The 18746-nt window shown below is 46.0% G+C and overlaps 1 protein-coding gene across 1 annotated transcript in view; it reads right to left on the bottom strand.

Moving 5' to 3' along the window:
- ATP8A2 (ATPase phospholipid transporting 8A2) overlaps window positions 1–18746 on the bottom strand; it is a 457609-nt gene that overhangs the window by 265633 nt on the left and 173230 nt on the right. Inside the window, exons 13-16 of the mRNA XM_033950263.1 lie at window positions 18634–18703; window positions 16326–16410; window positions 10673–10812; window positions 3904–4042 (exon numbers count right to left, since the gene is read on the bottom strand). Coding sequence (XP_033806154.1) covers window positions 3904–4042; window positions 10673–10812; window positions 16326–16410; window positions 18634–18703 — 434 coding nt within the window. The remainder of the gene's footprint in view (window positions 1–3903; window positions 4043–10672; window positions 10813–16325; window positions 16411–18633; window positions 18704–18746) is intronic.

Genomic DNA, 18746 nt, shown 5'->3' on the forward strand with positions numbered 1-18746 from the left:
CAGACAGCAAATTCCAGTTTATAACCTGATTAAATAAACTCCAAGACCCACTGGTCAGGTGTAACACGCATCCAGACAGGCAGAAATGTTTTGAGATGGCCCCCCAATCCGCAGCGTGGTATCCACTGACCTGGCGCCATTGTGCTTGTGCTTCAGGAGGTGCAACACTGAAGTCGGGAGGCTAGGAACATCTGTAGCCATTATACCAACATTGGTAGCCCCGAGAAAACACTTGCTAAATGTCATGAACACGGTTGGAAGCACTGGGCACCAAGAAATAAGAATGACCAGAACCCTAGAAGGACTGGGTCTGCTATGAGACCAAGTCATAGAGCAACAGTCCAGTCTGGAATCCATTAAGTCATTCAGATCTCTGCCAACAAACAATCACAACTCATGAAAAGGCAGCCCAGCCAAAGGAGCCTTGAAAGTGGAAACAGCAGCCCACTGCGGGCAGAGCTGCATTACTCTGGCACCTGAGTCAAACTCACATAACTGCATACAATGATCTGGCATATAAAACTGTGCCCACCAAAACAAAATTGAAAAGAGGGAACCACCGTCTCAACTTTCCAGAGTGCGCTTTTGAGCGTGACATGCGTGAGTGACATAAAACGTCGCCAAAGCAGCTTTAATGCCTAAGGCAGCTGCGTCAAAGAGCTTCTTGAGGACCACCTCCACATGGTAGACCTGTATATCTTCCAAATTGAAACCACCCACATTGGGGGGAAGGTGCATTTTGCCACCTGCACTACCAAAAATCCACCCTGGGCGGAACCAAAGTTGCAGACACTCCCTTACCATAAAATCCCAGTGTGGCATAGCTCTAGCAAAAGTCAGAGCACTCTCTGGAAAATTAAACTGCTCCAAGACCAGAATGCATGTATCAGGGTACCAGAGGAAGGTAGCAAGTATATACCACAAAGCCAGGCGGAAGAAGTAGCCTGAGCCGGCCGAGAGACCAAAAGACTTCATGTAAAAATTCAGAGAGAAGGTCTGGCCAAGCTGCAAATTCAAATAGGAGCAGGCTCCCAAAACCCCAGAGGGATCCACAGATCCAGCACACAGTCCCTGATTTCCCATCCCAGGAAGTGCTGCACCTATACATAAGGGGTCAGCAAGCAAATCATCCACTTCCAGATCCCCCAGATCAGGGTCAAGAAGCGCAAGTATAGCGGCAGGGTCACTCTAGAATGTGTCCAAAGGAGTAATGCCACTGAGAGACGCTGTGTAACATAAGAACATAAGAATTGCCACCGCTGGGTCAGACCAGCAGTCCTTCGTGCCCAGCAGTACGCTCCTGCAGCGGCCCCCAGGCAAAGGACCAGAGCCCCAACTGAGTCCAGCCCTACCTGAGCACGCTCCGGTCCAGCATGAACCCGTCCCGAATCCCTGGAGGGCGTCCCCCCCCTACGACAGTCTCCGGAAGAGCGCTCCAGCCCTCCACCAATCCCTGGGTGTAAAAGAAGCTCCCCACATCTGTACAGAATCCATCCCTCTCAACCCCAGAGAGTGCGCTCTCGCTCTCCCCTTCCCCGGAGAGGGCGAACAACCAGTCTCTATCCACCAAGTCCACTCCCCTCACTATCTTGAACGTCCCAACCATGTCCCCCCTCAGTACCCTCTCCCCTCTCCAATCTCTCGCTGTATGACAACTCATCCAGACCCCCCAACCACTCCAGTCACCCCTCTCTGGACCCTCTCGAGCAGCACCGTGTCCCTCAAGTTCGGCGACCAGTGCCCGACGCAGCACTCCAGGCAGGGTTGCTCCACAACCCGGCACAGCGGCATGACAACCCTCTCCGATCTGCCCACGATCCCCCTCCCAATCAATCCAAGCATTCCGCTCACCCCCCTCACCGCCGCCACGCACCGCACAGATGGCCCCATCGACCTATCGACCAGCACTCCCAAGTCTCTTTCCTTGTGGGTCTCCCTGAGCACTGCATTTGTGTGCAGATCTTTGTTACCGACATGCATCACCTTACACTTATCCACGTTAAACTTCATGTAGGCGGACTGGGACTGCACAGGGGGAAAACAGTGGTCCAAAATCCAGAGCGCAAACGTTAAAAACGGCAATGTTAGGATTTTTCAGGAGGAGGAGCATAGGGAAACATTCAGAAACACTCAAAACACAAGTTTTTAAACCTCCCCCGAAGTCTCTCATAGGCTGTACTTACTGTGACCTGAGAGGATCAGTTAGAAGTGCTGCAAGCCTGCATTCAGCTCTCTCACAGTAGCTGGATGAGAATAATCACTGTCACAATGCTGGGAAAGCTTCTACAGAGCTGATCTTCTGGCTCCCAGTTAGACTCCAATGTCTGACTATACCTCCACCCTTGTGGACCATCTGATGCACACCAGAACGGGCGGAGGCGCAATTACGCAGCCGGCACCCTGTGAGACACTGCTCAGAATGGGTAGAGGCACGATGACGCAGCCGGCACCCTGCAAGACATTGCTGAGCCTCCTAAGGGCACCTAACAGGCTGCACTCGACCCCTGATTAACAGAAGGTGAGACCATCTCAGGGACGGCCCTGAGGTCCGGAGAAAACTATGCAGGCTAGCCAACAGGTACTCAGAGGGATCGGCCTTTCAACTACAGATCTGTCTGTGAATTCTCAAGCAGGCAGAGCTTTAAAATCACTCCAAGCACTAAATTACCTGAAAAGGGGACAAAATTACATTAAATTAAAACAAAATGGGGAAAGCAGAACACACACTGTATCCATGCACATAGAAGGAAAAAACTGTAGAGGGTGCTAAACTGCACAATGAAGTACTATAAAGGCAGAGTGAAAAATCCGGAGTAGATTTCTTCTGCAGCCATTCGATGAAAGAGAAATAACCTTACTGTCTAGATTGTCTCACCTACTGTACTGGAAATCAGGATTAGAAACCTCATTTATGGTGCTTCAAAAATCCAGAAAACCAAGACAGCACATTCTCTGTTATTCCAAAAGATTCCAGTCTAAATAGAAGCAGTTCATAATCAACTAAGTCGAAAGCTGCTGAAGGGTCTAACTGTATTTAAAGGGAATATTCTTATCCAACAAAGCCATGTTAGCGATTCTCCTGCAGCAAATGCACTAAAAGCCCATTGAATTCCTATAGATTTCATTGCATTTGCAATGGGAGAATTGCTATTGCAGCTTTGTAAAAGGGGCCCAAAGATTTTAAATCAGTAACTAATTCTAATAAATAGGTTTCAGGATTATGAGATTTCCTAACCCCAGATTGAATCATATCCAAAAGATAGTGCTTATTTAAATAATCATGTAATTGATCAGCAACAAAAAGGTCAGCAGTTTTAGCTAAAAACGAGTATACTTGCCACCAGTTTATAATTTGAACAAAGCTCTTGAGATTTAGACTGATCTTTTACAATAGGCGACAAAATAATATAACCTGTCTTTTGGAAATTTACCATTAGAAAGCATACGAGATCAATGCTCCTGGGGCAAAAATAGGCCTCAATGCCCCAAACTAAAAAACATAGAAAAAAATAAGCAAAATTTATTATCAGGCTAAATTAAAGTAGAAAACAATGAATTATGAAGAAAAAAAAAAGGGGAAAATACACAAGGGAAGGCACTAAAAAAGGTAAAAAAAAACAAACCCAAAAAACAACCCAACTATGGCATGCTGAGGAGAGATTGAAGAAAAACAAACAACTTCTCTGCTCCATGGAAAACAAAAGACTGCTTGGTTTCATGCTCAAGTGTCAGGCGGGAAAGCACCATGCATGCGAGGTGGGGACATCTTCCCAAAGATTTAAAGTGACAGTGCACTCTGGCAGTGTCTGAATTGGGCTCCATGGATGACATCACTCACATGTGAGTGTATTATACCTGTTTGTCTTTTGGAGAATGATAGATACAATACAGAAAGAGAGTCACCTATGTTGATAGCAGTTTCCTGTTTGTCCCCTGTCAGAACCCAAATTTTGATTTCTGCTTTCATTAATGTTGATATAGTTTCTGGAACACCTTCCTGAAGGCGATCTTCAATGGCTGTTGCTCCTAGCAGTAGTAAGTTCTGGGGGGGGGGGGGGGGGTGGAAAAAAAGAGCACTTCTTAAAAAAAAAAAAGACTCTGGACATAATATCAGATTTAAAGTGAGTATGAAACAATACAGCAGTTTCAGACTTTTATTCCAGCTTCCTAAGCAAACTGGACTGAAATGATCATCACCTCTGTCCCAACTGTCCCAAATCCCCTCAAGTGTTTGATTTTCCATAAACTGGAACTGGATTGGATTTCCACTGCAGCTCCTTTTAACTCTGGGCAAGTCACTTAACCCTCCATTGCCCCAAGTACAAAATAATTACCTGTATATATAATATGTACCGTATTTTCACGAATATAACGCGCGCGTTATACGCGTTTTTACCTACCGCGCATACCCCTCGCGCGTTATATGCGTGAGCGCGGTATACAAAAGTTTTAAAACATAGTTCCCACCCCGCCCGATTCACCCCCCTAGCAGGACCGCTCGCACCCCCACCCCGAACGACCGCTCGCACGCGCTCCCACCCGCACCCGCATCCACGATCGGAGCAAGAGGGAGCCCAAGCCCTCTTGCCCGGCCGACTCCCCGACGTCCGACACATCCCCCCCCCCCCGGCAGGACCACTCGCACCCCCACCCCGAAGGACCGCCGACTTCCCGACAATATCGGGCCAGAAGGGAGCCCAAACCCTCCTGGCCACGGCGACCCCCTAACCCCACCCCGCACTACATTACGGGCAGGAGGGATCCCAGGCCCTCCTGCCCTCGACGCAAACCCCCCTCCCTCCAACGACCGCCCCCCCAAGAACCTCCGACCGCCCCCCCAGCCGACCCGCGACCCCACTGGCGACCCCCACCCCCCTTCCCCGTACCTTTGGTAGTTGGGCCAGAAGGGAGCCCAAACCCTCCTGGCCACGGCGACCCCCTAACCCCATCCCGCACTACATTACGGGCAGGAGGGATCCCAGGCCCTCCTGCCCTCGACGCAAACCCCCCTCCCCCCCAACGACCGCCCCCCCCAAGAACCTCCGACCGCCCCCCAGTCGACCCGCGATCCCCCTGGCGACCCCCACGACCCCCCCACCCCCCCTTCCCCGTACCTTTAGTAGTTGGCCGGACAGACGGGAGCCAAACCCGCCTGTCTGGCAGGCAGCCAACGAAGGAATGAGGCCGGATTGGCCCATCCATCCTAAAGCTCCGCCTACTGGTGGGGCCTAAGGCGCGTGGGCCAATCAGAATAGGCCCTGGAGCCTTAGGTCCCACCTGGGGGCGCGGCCTGAGGCACATGGGCCCAACCCGACCATGTGCCTCAGGCCGCGCCCCCAGGTGGGACCTAAGGCTCCAGGGCCTATTCTGATTGGCCCACGCGCCTTAGGCCCCACCAGTAGGCGGAGCTTTAGGATGGATGGGCCAATCCGGCCTCATTCCTTCGTTGGCTGCCTGCCGGACAGGCGGGTTTGGCTCCCGTCTGTCCGGCCAACTACCAAAGGTACGGGGAAGGGGGGTGGGGGGGTCGTGGGGGTCGCCAGGGGGGTCGCGGGTCGGCTGGGGGGGCGGTCGGAGGTTCTTGGGGGGGGCGGTCGTTGGAGGGGAGGGGGGTTTGCGTCGAGGGCAGGAGGGCCTGGGATCCCTCCTGCTCGTAATGTAGTGCGGGGTGGGGTTAGGGGGTCGCCGTGGCCAGGAGGGTTTGGGCTCCCTTCTGGCCCAACTACCAAAGGTACGGGGAAGGGGGGTGGGGGGGTCGTGGGGGTCGCCAGGGGGGTCGCGGGTCGGCTGGGGGGGCGGTCTGAGGTTCTTGGGGGGGGCGGTCGTTGGGGGGAGGGGGGTTTGCGTCGAGGGCAGGAGGGCCTGGGATCCCTCCTGCCCGTAATGTAGTGCGGGGTGGGGTTAGGGGGTCGCCGTGGCCAGGAGGATTTGGGCTCCCTCCTGGCCCGATATTGTTGGGGAGTCGGCGGTCCTTCGGGGGGAGGGATGTATCGGACGTCGGGGGGGGGGGGCATCAGGCTTTCAGGATGGGAACAGACCTTCAAGGGGGGACAGTGCACGGAAGTCAGGGGGGGTGAACGGAGAGTCGGGACAGCGCACGGAAAGTCAGGGCGGGCGAAAGGAGCGTCGGGCAGCATGCGCGGTATACCCGTGAGCGCGGTATACCAAAGTTTTTGTACATATCATCATGATTTCTGCGCGCTATACCCGTGTGCGCGTTTTATACGGGTGCGCGTTATTTGCGTGAAAATACGGTAATCTTTTTTCTATCAAGTAAATATCAAGCACATAATACGTCTTCTTTTTTCTATCAATATCAAGCAAGCGTGCGAACAATCATTATAGTTGCATAATAGGCCTCAAAACCAACCACACAGGTTAACGTCCCCAGATGCAAACAGCTTCTATAAGGGGTACTTTTTCAAATCATAGGCCTGCTCCGGAAACAGACCAGAGATTTTTAAAAAAATCCCCACTTTGGAGGAGAAAAATGAAAATCTCTGGTCAAAAAAACGGGCTAATCAAAAATACTTAAGAGCAAAATTACTAGATAATGACAGTGTTAAATCAAATTTTGAAGGTTATAGTCTATAAGTTCAAAGTCACTTATCTGGAACTCCTTGCTTCTAGAGCAAACTGGCAATTCTATGATCCAACATTACGACTTCAGTTGCTCCTCTGAAAATCAAGCGATGGTTATAATCTAGCTTGGTGAATGTCCTCACTGTACTCTAAAACAATGAGATCATAAAGTACAATCCATCTCTTTCAACTCTAAACAAGAGTCCTTGCAAGACCTTGTTTTGCATAGGTGCTGGTCAGGAGAAATAACCTTCTCTTTCAAACATGCAGACTGCCCCGACCGGGAACAATGGCGTACCTCCTCTAAAAAGCTGCTAGCATGACATCACCAACACGCAAAAGTTTAAAAGTTGTTCTTAAAGAGTCCTATGCAGCACTTCCACTCAAAACCAGAAAGCTCTTCATTTAAAAAATGCCTTCTACTCAATCATCGTGTTTAAACCCGCAGGTTCCACTGTGCCTAGTTAAAAAAAATGAAGTGTTGTTCTTGTCTTCTCAAACATTTTTTAATGTCACCTCCATGAGCAGGGATGCTAAACTGCTGCAAAACTGTACACCGCAGATCTTCAAACCAGTGCTGTGTCTGTAAACAATGTTTCACAAGGGGCACCTCGAGTCACTGATTTATTTTATTTATTTATTCAATTTTCTATACTGTTCTCCCAGGGGAGCTCAGAATGGTTTACATGAATTTATTCAGATACTCAAGCATTTTTCTCTGTCTGTCCTGGTGGGCTCACAATCTAATATACCTGAGGCAATGGGAGGGATTAAGTGACTTGCCCAGGGTAACAAGGAGCAGCATGGGTTTGAACCCACAACCTCAGGGTTCTGAGGCTGTAGCTTTAACTACTGCACCACACTCTCCCCTAAAATTGGTTTTGTTAAGCTTACAGTATATACAAGAACATTTGACCATATACATGTTTGATGTGGTTTTGCACCCCCTACCTGGTGAACACAAGGCAACAGCTGTAACCATTGAGCCACTGCGCTATCCCCCATCGCTCCCAGCGCTGGAGCGATGCCTACTTCCTCCGGATGACAGACCTTCCTCTTCAAAATGGTGGGCCTTCCCCGTCCCAGTGCATCCTGGGATGAACGGGGAGAGGCCTAAGGCATTGATTGACCCAGGTGCCTAAGGCCTCTTCCATATGAGGGGTCTTAAGTGCCTGGACCAATCAGCACCTTAGGCCCCTCCCCGGTGGATCTCGGGAAGGGAAAAGCCTGCCAGTTTGAAGAGGTTGGCCTGCCGGTCGGAGTAGGCATCCCTCCAACTGGCCACCGTTGGAAATGTATTGGGGGGGGGCAGGGAAGGGGTGTCAGAGGGGTAGGGGGGATCTCAGCAGCAGGAGGGAATGGGAATCCCTCCTGCTGGGTGTTGGGAGGCTGGGGGACCTTGGCGTTGGGAGGGACTGGGCCAGGGTTGTCGGGGGGGGGGGGGGGGGGTGTCAGGAATCACTGGCGGTGGGAGAAAGTGGGCATCCCTCCTGCAGGGGTGTTGAGGACCCTGGCGGCAGGAGGAAGTGGGCAATCTTCCTGCTGTCCTTCAATTTGTGAGGGTTTTTGTTTGTTTTTTAAGTTGCATGGCGGGGAGCATTCTGAGCTGTCAAGTCTTTCTTTCCTGTCAGTGCCTGATCCTCAGATACTGATCAGAAAGCAAGGCTACGACAGCTCAGACCCTTTCAGAAAATATTGTCCGCAAATGTGGCACAACAAAGTTAGGAATCACCCAGCAATCACAGAGAATCGCTCGGAGTGCTAATTTGAGAGAGCCATTTTACTAGCATTTTAATATTAATAACCTCATTGGACTACATTTGTATGGCAGAGTCACAGATTGATAGGAAGCTCGGAAAAGGCCATTCTCATAATTGGCGTTAAAATACTGGCAAACTAAACTGGCTAGAATTGGTTTAGCAACCATCGTTAAGAGCACGGTAAGTTTTTGAGAATACGACCCTTATTCATTAACTTATCATGCCCTCCAGTTTGTTGTAGCCTACAATGAAACCAATGTATAAATTCTACCAGGTTCCAATGGCCATTACAGGCCACACTATCAGCAGCACTAACAGCACTGCAAAACAAAAATATCTTGATTGTTCAGTTCTGACTAAACTTCTTCAGGTCCTTTTCTAAAGCAGGGCTACTCCCTTTTGCCCCTGCAAACGTTCAATGCTGTAATGAGGACCAAACACCTAAAGATTAGTGGATTTTTTTTCTTTTTGAGAAGTATAGATCCCATCTCCAGAACCTTCACATAGTCAGCAGAGAATCCAACAAAAAGAACTGCACTCAAGAGTTCCTGAAGAAAGCTTCCAGTTATTCACTTGCAAACACTAACAGTAATAAACTTCTACCGGGTTCAAATTTGAATTCCACAATATAGTCTTCCTACCTTTGCCCGTCTTCAGACAATGCAGCCACAGGTTAGAAAGCTATCCCTCAGAACCTTTCCTCTTCCTGTGTCTCTTCCTCCTATTTCTTCTCTAGGATTTTATCTCCCTTTAACTGGGTCCTGCACTCCTGGCTAAGCAGGCTAAGAATGCTTCTGTTATGGTGGCACTTTGAAGGAGTACACTTAAGGAGAACTGGAATTTATTCAGCCACTATCACATGTACGCATTTTTGAAAATGTATGCTTATGTGTGTAAATTGAGACAGAAAATTTTAGTGAACCAAATAGCAAGAGTAAATGCTAGCATATAATTCCTGTGAATAATCTTCCAAGTAGAGGTATGTGCAAACTTTAATTTTGAAAATAAACCACAACTCAGATAGGGAATGGATTTATGAATATGCTCAAATAAATGAACACAGTTTTTAGCATGAATTAGATGGATTACAGCAGGGTTACTATTTTCTATGAACAGGCATAATACCAATCATAAATATACACCCTTTTTCCACCTATGCTCTGTCTGCTCCCACCCACCCACATTGGCTAACCCAGGGTCTCTCAAACTGTGTGCCCTAAAGAGATTCTGGGTGTGTCACTATAGATTCCAGAATTTTACTTTATTTTTTAAAATTCCCTTCATAAATATACACTAGAATAGATGACATGTACATTGCGTATGCAAAAGTCTGTCAATATTATGAGTGTCTGGGTGTGTAAGGATACAACCGCTCAAACAAGCATCATTCTTTGACTTGATTGGTCCTTGAAAACTAACGGCAAGTAATTGTAGTTTTAGTTTTAATATAGTAATTATCCTAACTTGAGAAACAAAGCAATCAAAGCTTTGTTACTATTTGGATCTTCTTATCTTTGCAAACTTGGATTTTCAGGTCTGACAGAAATTAAATTTTAAAAAAAAAGAAAATGACTGCAGATCATGGATGATGAAATGTGTATTTGCTTGTCTACTATCGAGCTGCATTTTGAGTAAATTTGAACTCAACAAGCACATCCATTGCATTGATCATATTTTATCCTATCTACTTTAGTTTCACCTTTGTTACATTAACCCATACATAGCTTAAAGAACTTTAAATAAATAACTCTCAAATTTAATTTTTTGTTGGTTTTGCAAATTTATAGTTTCAATTATAATGTGCTGTGAAAAACATTTGCTCCGTTTAGTATGCCAGAGCTAAAAAGGTTTTAGAGACACTGGGCTAACCCTTTCTACCATCTCCAGGCTCATATCCATCTTTCCACCTAGCCTCCATATCACTCAACACTGATTTCCTTAGATTCTCTTTCTCCTGGCACTAATTGTGTCCAGCAGCTACTAGTTTCACTCTCTCCTCCCTCCCCAGCTGTAAAATATATCGTCTGGGACTCCTGTGGCAGCAGGACATGCAAGTTAGAGGTAGACTGTCATATAGCAAAAGCTCTTACTCTATTCCTGCTACAATATTTAAAGGATTTTTTTTTGGGGGGGGCAGGGGGTAGGCAGATATAATATAAATACAAGAATAGGAATTCATTTTCTACTTTTGCCATGAGTATTTAATTCTGAGGCAGAAGCCAAAAATGTCTACTGCAAGCAGCTGGTGATGAGAGGATGCGACTAACCTGTGAGCCAGACATTCCCAAAACTGAAGATTTAATATTAGTATTGTTTTAATATTAATGTACCTTTTCGATTATCTCATAGCATTCCTCTAGCTTTTCAGCTCTGTCTTTCAAAACTCTGCTTGCTTCATTATAAGTTTTCAACCATTCCTGATAAACATCTTCTGAAAGGTCTGTATATGCAAGGCACAATGTTCGTAAGCCTGAAAACCAAAACAAAAAAAACAATATCTAAAGCCAACATAGCAATTTTATGTATATTGTGTATAGATGAAAAAATATCCATCACATTTTCACACTATGTATAGTCTCTCATTTAAAAGTATAACTGTACAATAATACTTTGAGAAAGATCTCAATTTGTGCTCAATGTGATACATAATACCTCAGGGGTATTATGCTGTGCTGCTGTGAAAAGTATAGATTCATTCTTCACTTTGGTCTTCACTTATTGAACCAGACCAACCAAGAAGAGTCAAGAAAATCTGAATGGCTCCAAGTGCCCTAGGGATGGGCCCTAAAGTAACAGGCTTGATCAAAAACTGGTTGAGTGGAAGACGATAGAAGGCAGTGGTTAATGGAGATCATTCTGAGGAAAGGGATGTTACCAGTGGTGTGCCTCAAGGTTCTGTTCCTGGGCCTGTTTTTTTTTTTTTTTTAACATTTTTAAAAGCGATATTACTGAAGGGCTGTCAGGTAAGATTTGCCTCTTTGTGGATGATACCAAACTCTGCAATAGAATAAATACCCTCAGATAGTGTGAATAACATGAAGAAAGACACAGCGAAACTTGAAGAATGCTCTGAAATTTGGCAGCTAAAATTTAATGCTAAGAAATGCAAGGTCATGCTTTTGGGCTGCAAAAACCCAAAGGAACAATACAGTTTAGTGGGGGGGGGGGGAAACTTATCTGCATGACAGAAGATCAGGACTTGGGTGTGATTGTATGTGATGATCTTAAGCTAGCCAAACAGGTTGAAACGGTGACAGTGAAAGCTAGAAGGATGCTAGGGTGCATAGGCAGAGATATGGCCAGTAGGAAAAAGGATGTATTGATGCCACTGCATAATACTCTGGTGAGACCTCATTTAGAATATTGTGCACAATTCTGGAGATGCATCTTCAAAAAGATATAAAAAGGATGGAGTCGGTCCAGAGAGGTGCGTGGTCTTCCATCATAAGGCGTATGGGGATATACTTAAAGATTTCAAAATGTATACTTTAGAGAAGTGTCTCAAACTTTTTCAAGCCGGGGCACACTAAAGGTAGTGGCTATGGCCTGAGGCACCCAGAAGTGCACGGACGTTGCCGTGATGCCATCACGCGCATGCGTGATATCATCACGCTGACATCCACACATGGACAGAGACCCTCCAGACATGGCCCTGAAATGTCAGTAGGGCGTGCCAGCAGGAAAGTCTAACAAATATCAACTGATTACCCCCAATCACAGATCTCCCAAACTCCACCCTAGACCCACATAAGCTCTTCCCCATATCCCACCCCCTTTACTAATTGTAATGTAATTTTTTTCCATTCTTTTTTCTTATACACACAATATACACAGCAGATACAAATTCTCAAAACTGATACATTCACTATATATAAAATCATTTTCCCTACCTTTGTTATCTGGCGACTTTATTTTTCTGTGCTTTTAACTATATTTCCAGGGCCTTCCTATCCATTGACTGTTTTTCTCTCCGTCTTCACTTTCTGCCTTGCATCCATCTTTGTATATAATGGGAGACTGACTATATAATAAAGAAACTACCAGTGTGGAGAAAATGAATAACTCATTAGCTGTACGCTCAGAGAAATGAAACTCTGAAGAGGGGGTGAGAACCTTACCCCAAGAGGAGGTTCTCACCCCCTCTTCAGAGTTTCATTTCTCTGAGCGTACAGCTAATGAGTTATTAATTTTCTCCACACTGGTAGTTTCTTTATTATATAGTCAGTCTCCCATTATATACATAGCCTTTTACTGACTATTGTTTATAGACAGTCCCTGTAATTTGCTATAACGAAGTTGCATCCATCTTTGGCATTAACTCAACATCTATCTCTCTCTCCTTCTCTCCCTATTTCCATGGTCTGACATCTCTCTTCTTCCCTCCTTCCTCCCCAGTGGTCCGACAACATCTCTTTCCTTCCTTTCCCCCCTTCCCAGTCTGGCATCTCTTTCCTCTCCTTCCCATAATCTGGCATCTCTCTTTACCAATACCATTATTATTTCTGTAGCACTACCAGACTCTCCTCCTTCTCTTCTATTCCCTGGTCTGATCTGTCCCTTCCTATAGTCATCTCTTCCCCCCTTCCCCTTTGTGTAACATTTCTCTTTCCCTTCCTCCTTTCTGCCCCCTGCAGTCCATCTCCGTTCCTCCTTTCTGGCTCCCCTCCCAGTCCAACATTTCTCCTTCTTTTCCACCAGTCCAATATTTTTTCTCTCTTCCTTCTGTATGCTTCTCCCCCTGGTCCTCCTTCCCTCCCCCAACCAACATCTCTCTCTCTTTCCCTCCATGAGTGCAACTTTTCACTCTCTGCCCTCTCCCCCTTCCCCAGAGTGTAACATTTATCCTTCCCTCCTTACTGTCCTCCCCATCCATCTGTCAACACTTTCTTCCTCCTGCACACTTTCTCTCTCTTTTCTTGCCTCTTCCCTTGAGTGGCACCCCTCCTTCCCACCCCCCATTCCAACATGCTCTCTCCCCATTCACTATCTCACCCTCCCCTCCAGTGTGTAGCACCTTTCCTTTCCCTCCCTTTTTGCCAGGTCCAGCAGCACCTCTTATCCCTTCCTTTTACCTCCCCCATGTCCAGCAGTACCCCTTCTCTCCTCCCCCTGCCCAGCAGTACCCCTTCTCCCTTCCCTCCTTCCCTGTCCAGCATTACCATTTCTCCCTTCTCTCCTCCCCCTATCCAGCAATACTACTTCCCCCTACCCTGCTCCCCATGTTCAGCAGTACCCCTTCTCCCTTACCTGTCCAGCAATACCTCTCCTGTCACTGATAGCGGCAGCTCACTGTGTGCTTTTAACTTCGGCACACAGCTGCCATTAGCAGTAGTTTAGCCCAGTTTAATCAGGCAGCCTCGGGGCCTTTGCTAGGCTGGCCTGCTTTGATGATGCGATGTGGGAAGGCCTAGCAAAGGTACACTTAAAATCTCAAAAGGCACACAGTTTGCGATACACCGCTTTAGAGGAAATGCAGAAGAGGGGAGATATGGTAGCAATGGTTTTTTTTTTCAAATATATTTTATTGATTTTGGAAAAATACAAAAAACTCAAGGTAACAAAGAGTACAACAGGAATACATGGTCTCAAAAAATTCTTCAATATTTCACTATGGTATCCATCCACCCATCCCTACCCAAATATACAATGTACTATGCAAACAAGAGTTATTTCCCATTCCAGGTTGTCCAGTTCAAAGAAAAATCAGGCATTCAACAATTGACTACGAGCTCTGGGTGTCAGGGTGTGCCAAAATGGCTCCCAGCGAGTACTAAATATTCGCCCCTGTATAGTGTCCAATGAGGAGATTTGTAATTATTCCATAGAGGCTTGTTGTAACATCAGAGTACACCAATGAGCGAGTGTTGGGGAATCCGAGGAAATCCAGCAATGAAGTATCATCTTCTTCCCCAGCAGAATTGCTAGATCCACAAAACTCCAGAACCCCCTCAGAGACGAACAAGGAAGAGACTCCAAGGTAAACAGCAGTATCGGGGGAAACACAAAGCTGTAATTCTACATAGCCATAATGTGTTGATGAACGCAAGACCAAACCTGATATCCAAGAGTGGCAGGGGAATGATGGCATTTGAAATATTGATCAGAGTCACACAGGCCTGCCCTATGCATGTACAAGGGAGACCTGTAAAGCCGTAACAAAAATTTATAATTAATTTCAATCAACACCACACGAGATGTCAACTGGGCCACTCTATGAATCCCTCTTTTAATCATTAGAGATGTTTAAATACCTACGTGGCATAAATGCACATGAGTTGAGTCTCTTTCATTTGAACGGAAGCTCTGGAATGAGGGCATAGGATGAAGTTAAGAGGTGATAGGCTCAAGAGTAATCTAAGGAAATACTTTTTTTTACTGAAAGGATGGTTGATATGTAGAACAGTCTCCCACAAAAAGTGGTGGAGACATACTGTCTGAATTCGAGAAGCCAGGAGGGATTGGAAACCTGCTGGTTTCATTTGAGGGTGGGGGGTTCCAGCAGGAGAAATTGGGCACCCTCCTGCCAGTTTCATTTGTGGGAGGTGGGGGTGTTCTGGGCATCCCTCCTGCTGCTTTCATTTGGGGGGTGGGGCTGTGGGTGGGGGTGTTCTGGGCAGGATGGTCTGGGAATCCCTTTTGCTGTGTTTGTTCGGGGGGGAGGAGTATTCCAGGCAGAAGGGACTGGGCATCCGTCCTGCTGCGTTCGTTCGGGGGTGGGGGGGGGATTTGCGGCCGTGTCTACAATAGCCCGATTCTCTAACCGGTGTCTGTAACATGGATGTTGGTTAGAGAACTGGGTTTACTTTAGGCGACCTTAGGCTCGATTCTATATAGGACGCCCATCGGCTTCTGAGACTGGGCATCCTATACAAAATCCGGGCCTCAATGAACAAATATCAGCCAACAGAAGTATCAAAGGAGCTCAGGTAGTATCCCTGTGAACACTATAAATATATTATACAGAATTCTTCAGGGCTGATTGGCATTCAAGATACATACTTGGAGAAAAATAAACAGAATGAGACAGTAGGCAGGCGGAATAAGACAGTAGGCAGGAAGGACAGGGCGGGAGTCCAGAATGACACACCTATCTACTGGAAAAGCTGTTATCAAGGTAAGGACATAATCTCTTTTTCTAGTGCAATAGGTGTGTCATTCTGGACAAGCGGGATGGACAAAAACAGTCCCAGAAATCTAGGGCAGGTTGACTGCGCCGGACCATAACACTGAGGACCCAAAGGCAGAGTCCTCTCGTGCTGCAACGTCCACCCTGTAAAACTTTGCAAATGTGTGTAGAGTGGACCAAGTCACAGCTCGACAAATCTCAGCTGGAGAGACTGCCCTAGCTTCGACCCATGACGAAGCTGCACTGCTTGTCGAATGCACCTTGACAGAAAAAGGAGACTGATAATGTTGGCTAACAAAATGGCCTTACGGACCTATCTGGAAATTGTGGCCTTGGAAGCTGGTCAATGAAATAAGAAAAAGGGAGAGCAGAACTTGCAGGGGGCAGTAGAGCTCCTGATGAAGTAGGAGGAACACAGAAAAAATCCGGATTGGATTCCATCTGCATATGGTACACGGTCATGGGGAGATGACCCACTTGTCCAGAATGACAACATCTATTGCACTGGACATAAATGTTTACATAATGCTTGAAATTACATAAATGCTTGAAAGCATGTCTCTTTAACCAGACTTTTTATTGGGGGGAGGGGAGGGTAGATATTGAAAATATCTAGGCTGTCATCTGGTTTTATTTTTAAGACTTTTGGAGTTGGAGGACTAAGTATTATATGTTGTGAATATTTAAGTTGTTATTTGGTCAGGGTTTTTTTCTGGGATTTTGTTATTGGAAGTATGTTTGATATTTTATGTTTTCTGTTTTATCTTGTGAATACTTTTACTGTAAACTGTTGAGAAAAGGTACTAGTTGAGGGATATATTAAATGTGTCATACATAAATTAGATTCATCTAATTACCTTCAGAGGCAAATTGCTCAAGATGGCTTAAAGTTTTCTCCATGTACTCTGAGTCTTCACAAAGTCTATCAAAAATCACATTGTCCTAACAGAAAATAAAATAAAAGCACATTAAAAATACAATAAATCTGTGAGTGTATATAGAAAAGGAGTTTGTCATAATGGCTACAAATTTAAACTAAGCTTATAATCTGTTCAGGAAAAACAAGATAGGAAGAAAAGGAGGGGGAATGATACTATGGGCTCCTTTTATCAAGCCACGCTAGCGGTGTTAACGTGCGTGACTTTTCATCACGCGTTAACCCCTACACTGGTCAAAAACTACCACCTGCTCAAGAGGAGGTGTTAGTGGCTGGCGCACGCTATTACACGCGTTAAACCGCTAGCGTGGCTTGATAAAAGGAGCCCTATATGTTAAATATTAAAGGGACAGAATTGCAGGTCTTTCAAGGTAAGGAAGAGGCACGGTGCATCAATCTGGAAAGAACGAATGAAAATGTACAGTATTTACAGTGGTATGATAAACAGGCCTCCTTCACAGTGTCACAGGCACCTCTAGGGCAACAGTTCCTAAGGACTACGTGACAAGTTTTTTCTCCCATCCAGCCAGCAGGCCCACCTCTGTCCAAATGAGGGGGCCCACCCCTCCACTGCCCAACCCACAGGATCCTAGGGCCTGATTGGTCCAGGTGCCTAAGGCCCTTCCCACTATAGGCTATAGGGGGGCCATTGGAGGGTCCGTTAGGAGGAGTTGGGCACCCTCCTGCCGGTGACCTTAGGGGGGGCCGTTGGTTTGTCCGGCAGGAGGGGTTGGGCACCCTCCTGCCGGCGATCTTAGGGGAGGGCCTTTGGGGGGGTCCAGCAGGAGGGGTTGGGTTAAATTACTATAGAATGCTATGTAGAAAAATCAAGCTAGCAGAATACTTCAGTCACACATGGCAGGAAGAGTGTTAGGGGAGAGCAACTAGGGCAACTACCTCCTGGTCAGAGAGCCCTAAGCCAGCTGGAAGCTAAAGAAGCACAGCCTGGGATTTTCAGTCCCCAGTTATGTCTAACACCACCTCTAGCAGGATATATATTTCAAATCTGATATATTCTAATCACAAACTAGAGAAATAATATTTTTTTTCTACCTTTTGTTTCTGGTCATTTTATTCTTCACATCACATTAGTCTCAGGCTCTGGTTTCTGTTTTCATCTGTCTACTTAACTCACTTGCCAGGGTCTCCTGACCATTTGACATGTCTTCTTTCTCCATGCTCACCATTCATCTTCCATCTCTGTGTAAGTTTTTTTTTCCCCCATGTTCAGCAAGCATCTTCCTTTTCTGTCTCCTATACTTCCCTTACTAGTATCTCCCTACCTTTATCATCTCACCATTCTCTGATCCCCTCCTCCTGTGTACAGTATCACTCCTATCCAGCATCTTCCTTCTGCATTCTTATTCTCCCCCATGTCTAGCCATCTTCTGTGTCCATATACCCTCCTATGTCTAGCATTACCCCTCTGTGTCCATATACCACCCCCATACAGATGTAGCATTCACATTTTGGTCCCTATTCCTATGCTCTCATCCAGTGGCATACCTAGCATATGTGACACACAGGGCCCATCATTTTTTTGACACCGCATGTCTTTTGCAATAGAAATTGCATTGAATGAAAGTCATGTTGATAATTAACAAGTGTGAGAAAGTGCACTGTGGAAAGTGATATCACAAGTGAACAGAATTGTCCAATAGAGGGTTTACTGAAGATAACTGTCTCTTGGTTTTCATATATAAGGAGAGCTAACCTAGGGATGGGTGGAAGATGTGGGAAGGAGCAGGAGAACAGAAATATAGCAAATTATAGGAGCAAGCCACTATGCAAATGAAAAGAAATGAAAGATGAATTTTCCTTTGTTAATCCTGTATAGGATAGATGGAGGTAAAATCAGTAGATTTTTAGTATAAAATTAGCCCCCCCCCCCTTTTACAAAGCCACACTAGCGGATGCTGCTGCAGTAATTTCTCATATGTCCATAGAAAATTAATAGACGTAAGAGTGTTTGCCATGCAGCTTTGTAAAAGAAACCCTATGAGAGGGGGAGGGGGACACAGGTAAGAGTAATTTAGAATCTATGAATTAAGCCAAATACAAAAATCTGAATATAGGTATATACATTCAGAAAAGCTTAGCTACCTGCTTTCTAGTTTACATTTTCTAGTTAAAGAACCACAGTGAGATTTTATGTCATAAGTTACTAGATCCACTGGAAATATCCCAATGCAAGCTACATACAATTTACATAAAATCAACATACTTACAGCTCCCTTGCAATAGAGACGCAGGTCCCCTGTTGGCATTTGAACAATTACAGACATCCTCTTTCTGTTACTGTCAGAACATAAACACATTTCCTTTACTTTTATTGGTGGAT

The sequence above is a fragment of the Geotrypetes seraphini genome, chromosome 6, assembly GCF_902459505.1.
Source record: "Geotrypetes seraphini chromosome 6, aGeoSer1.1, whole genome shotgun sequence".
In the NCBI taxonomy this organism is placed as follows: Eukaryota; Metazoa; Chordata; class Amphibia; order Gymnophiona; family Dermophiidae; genus Geotrypetes; species Geotrypetes seraphini.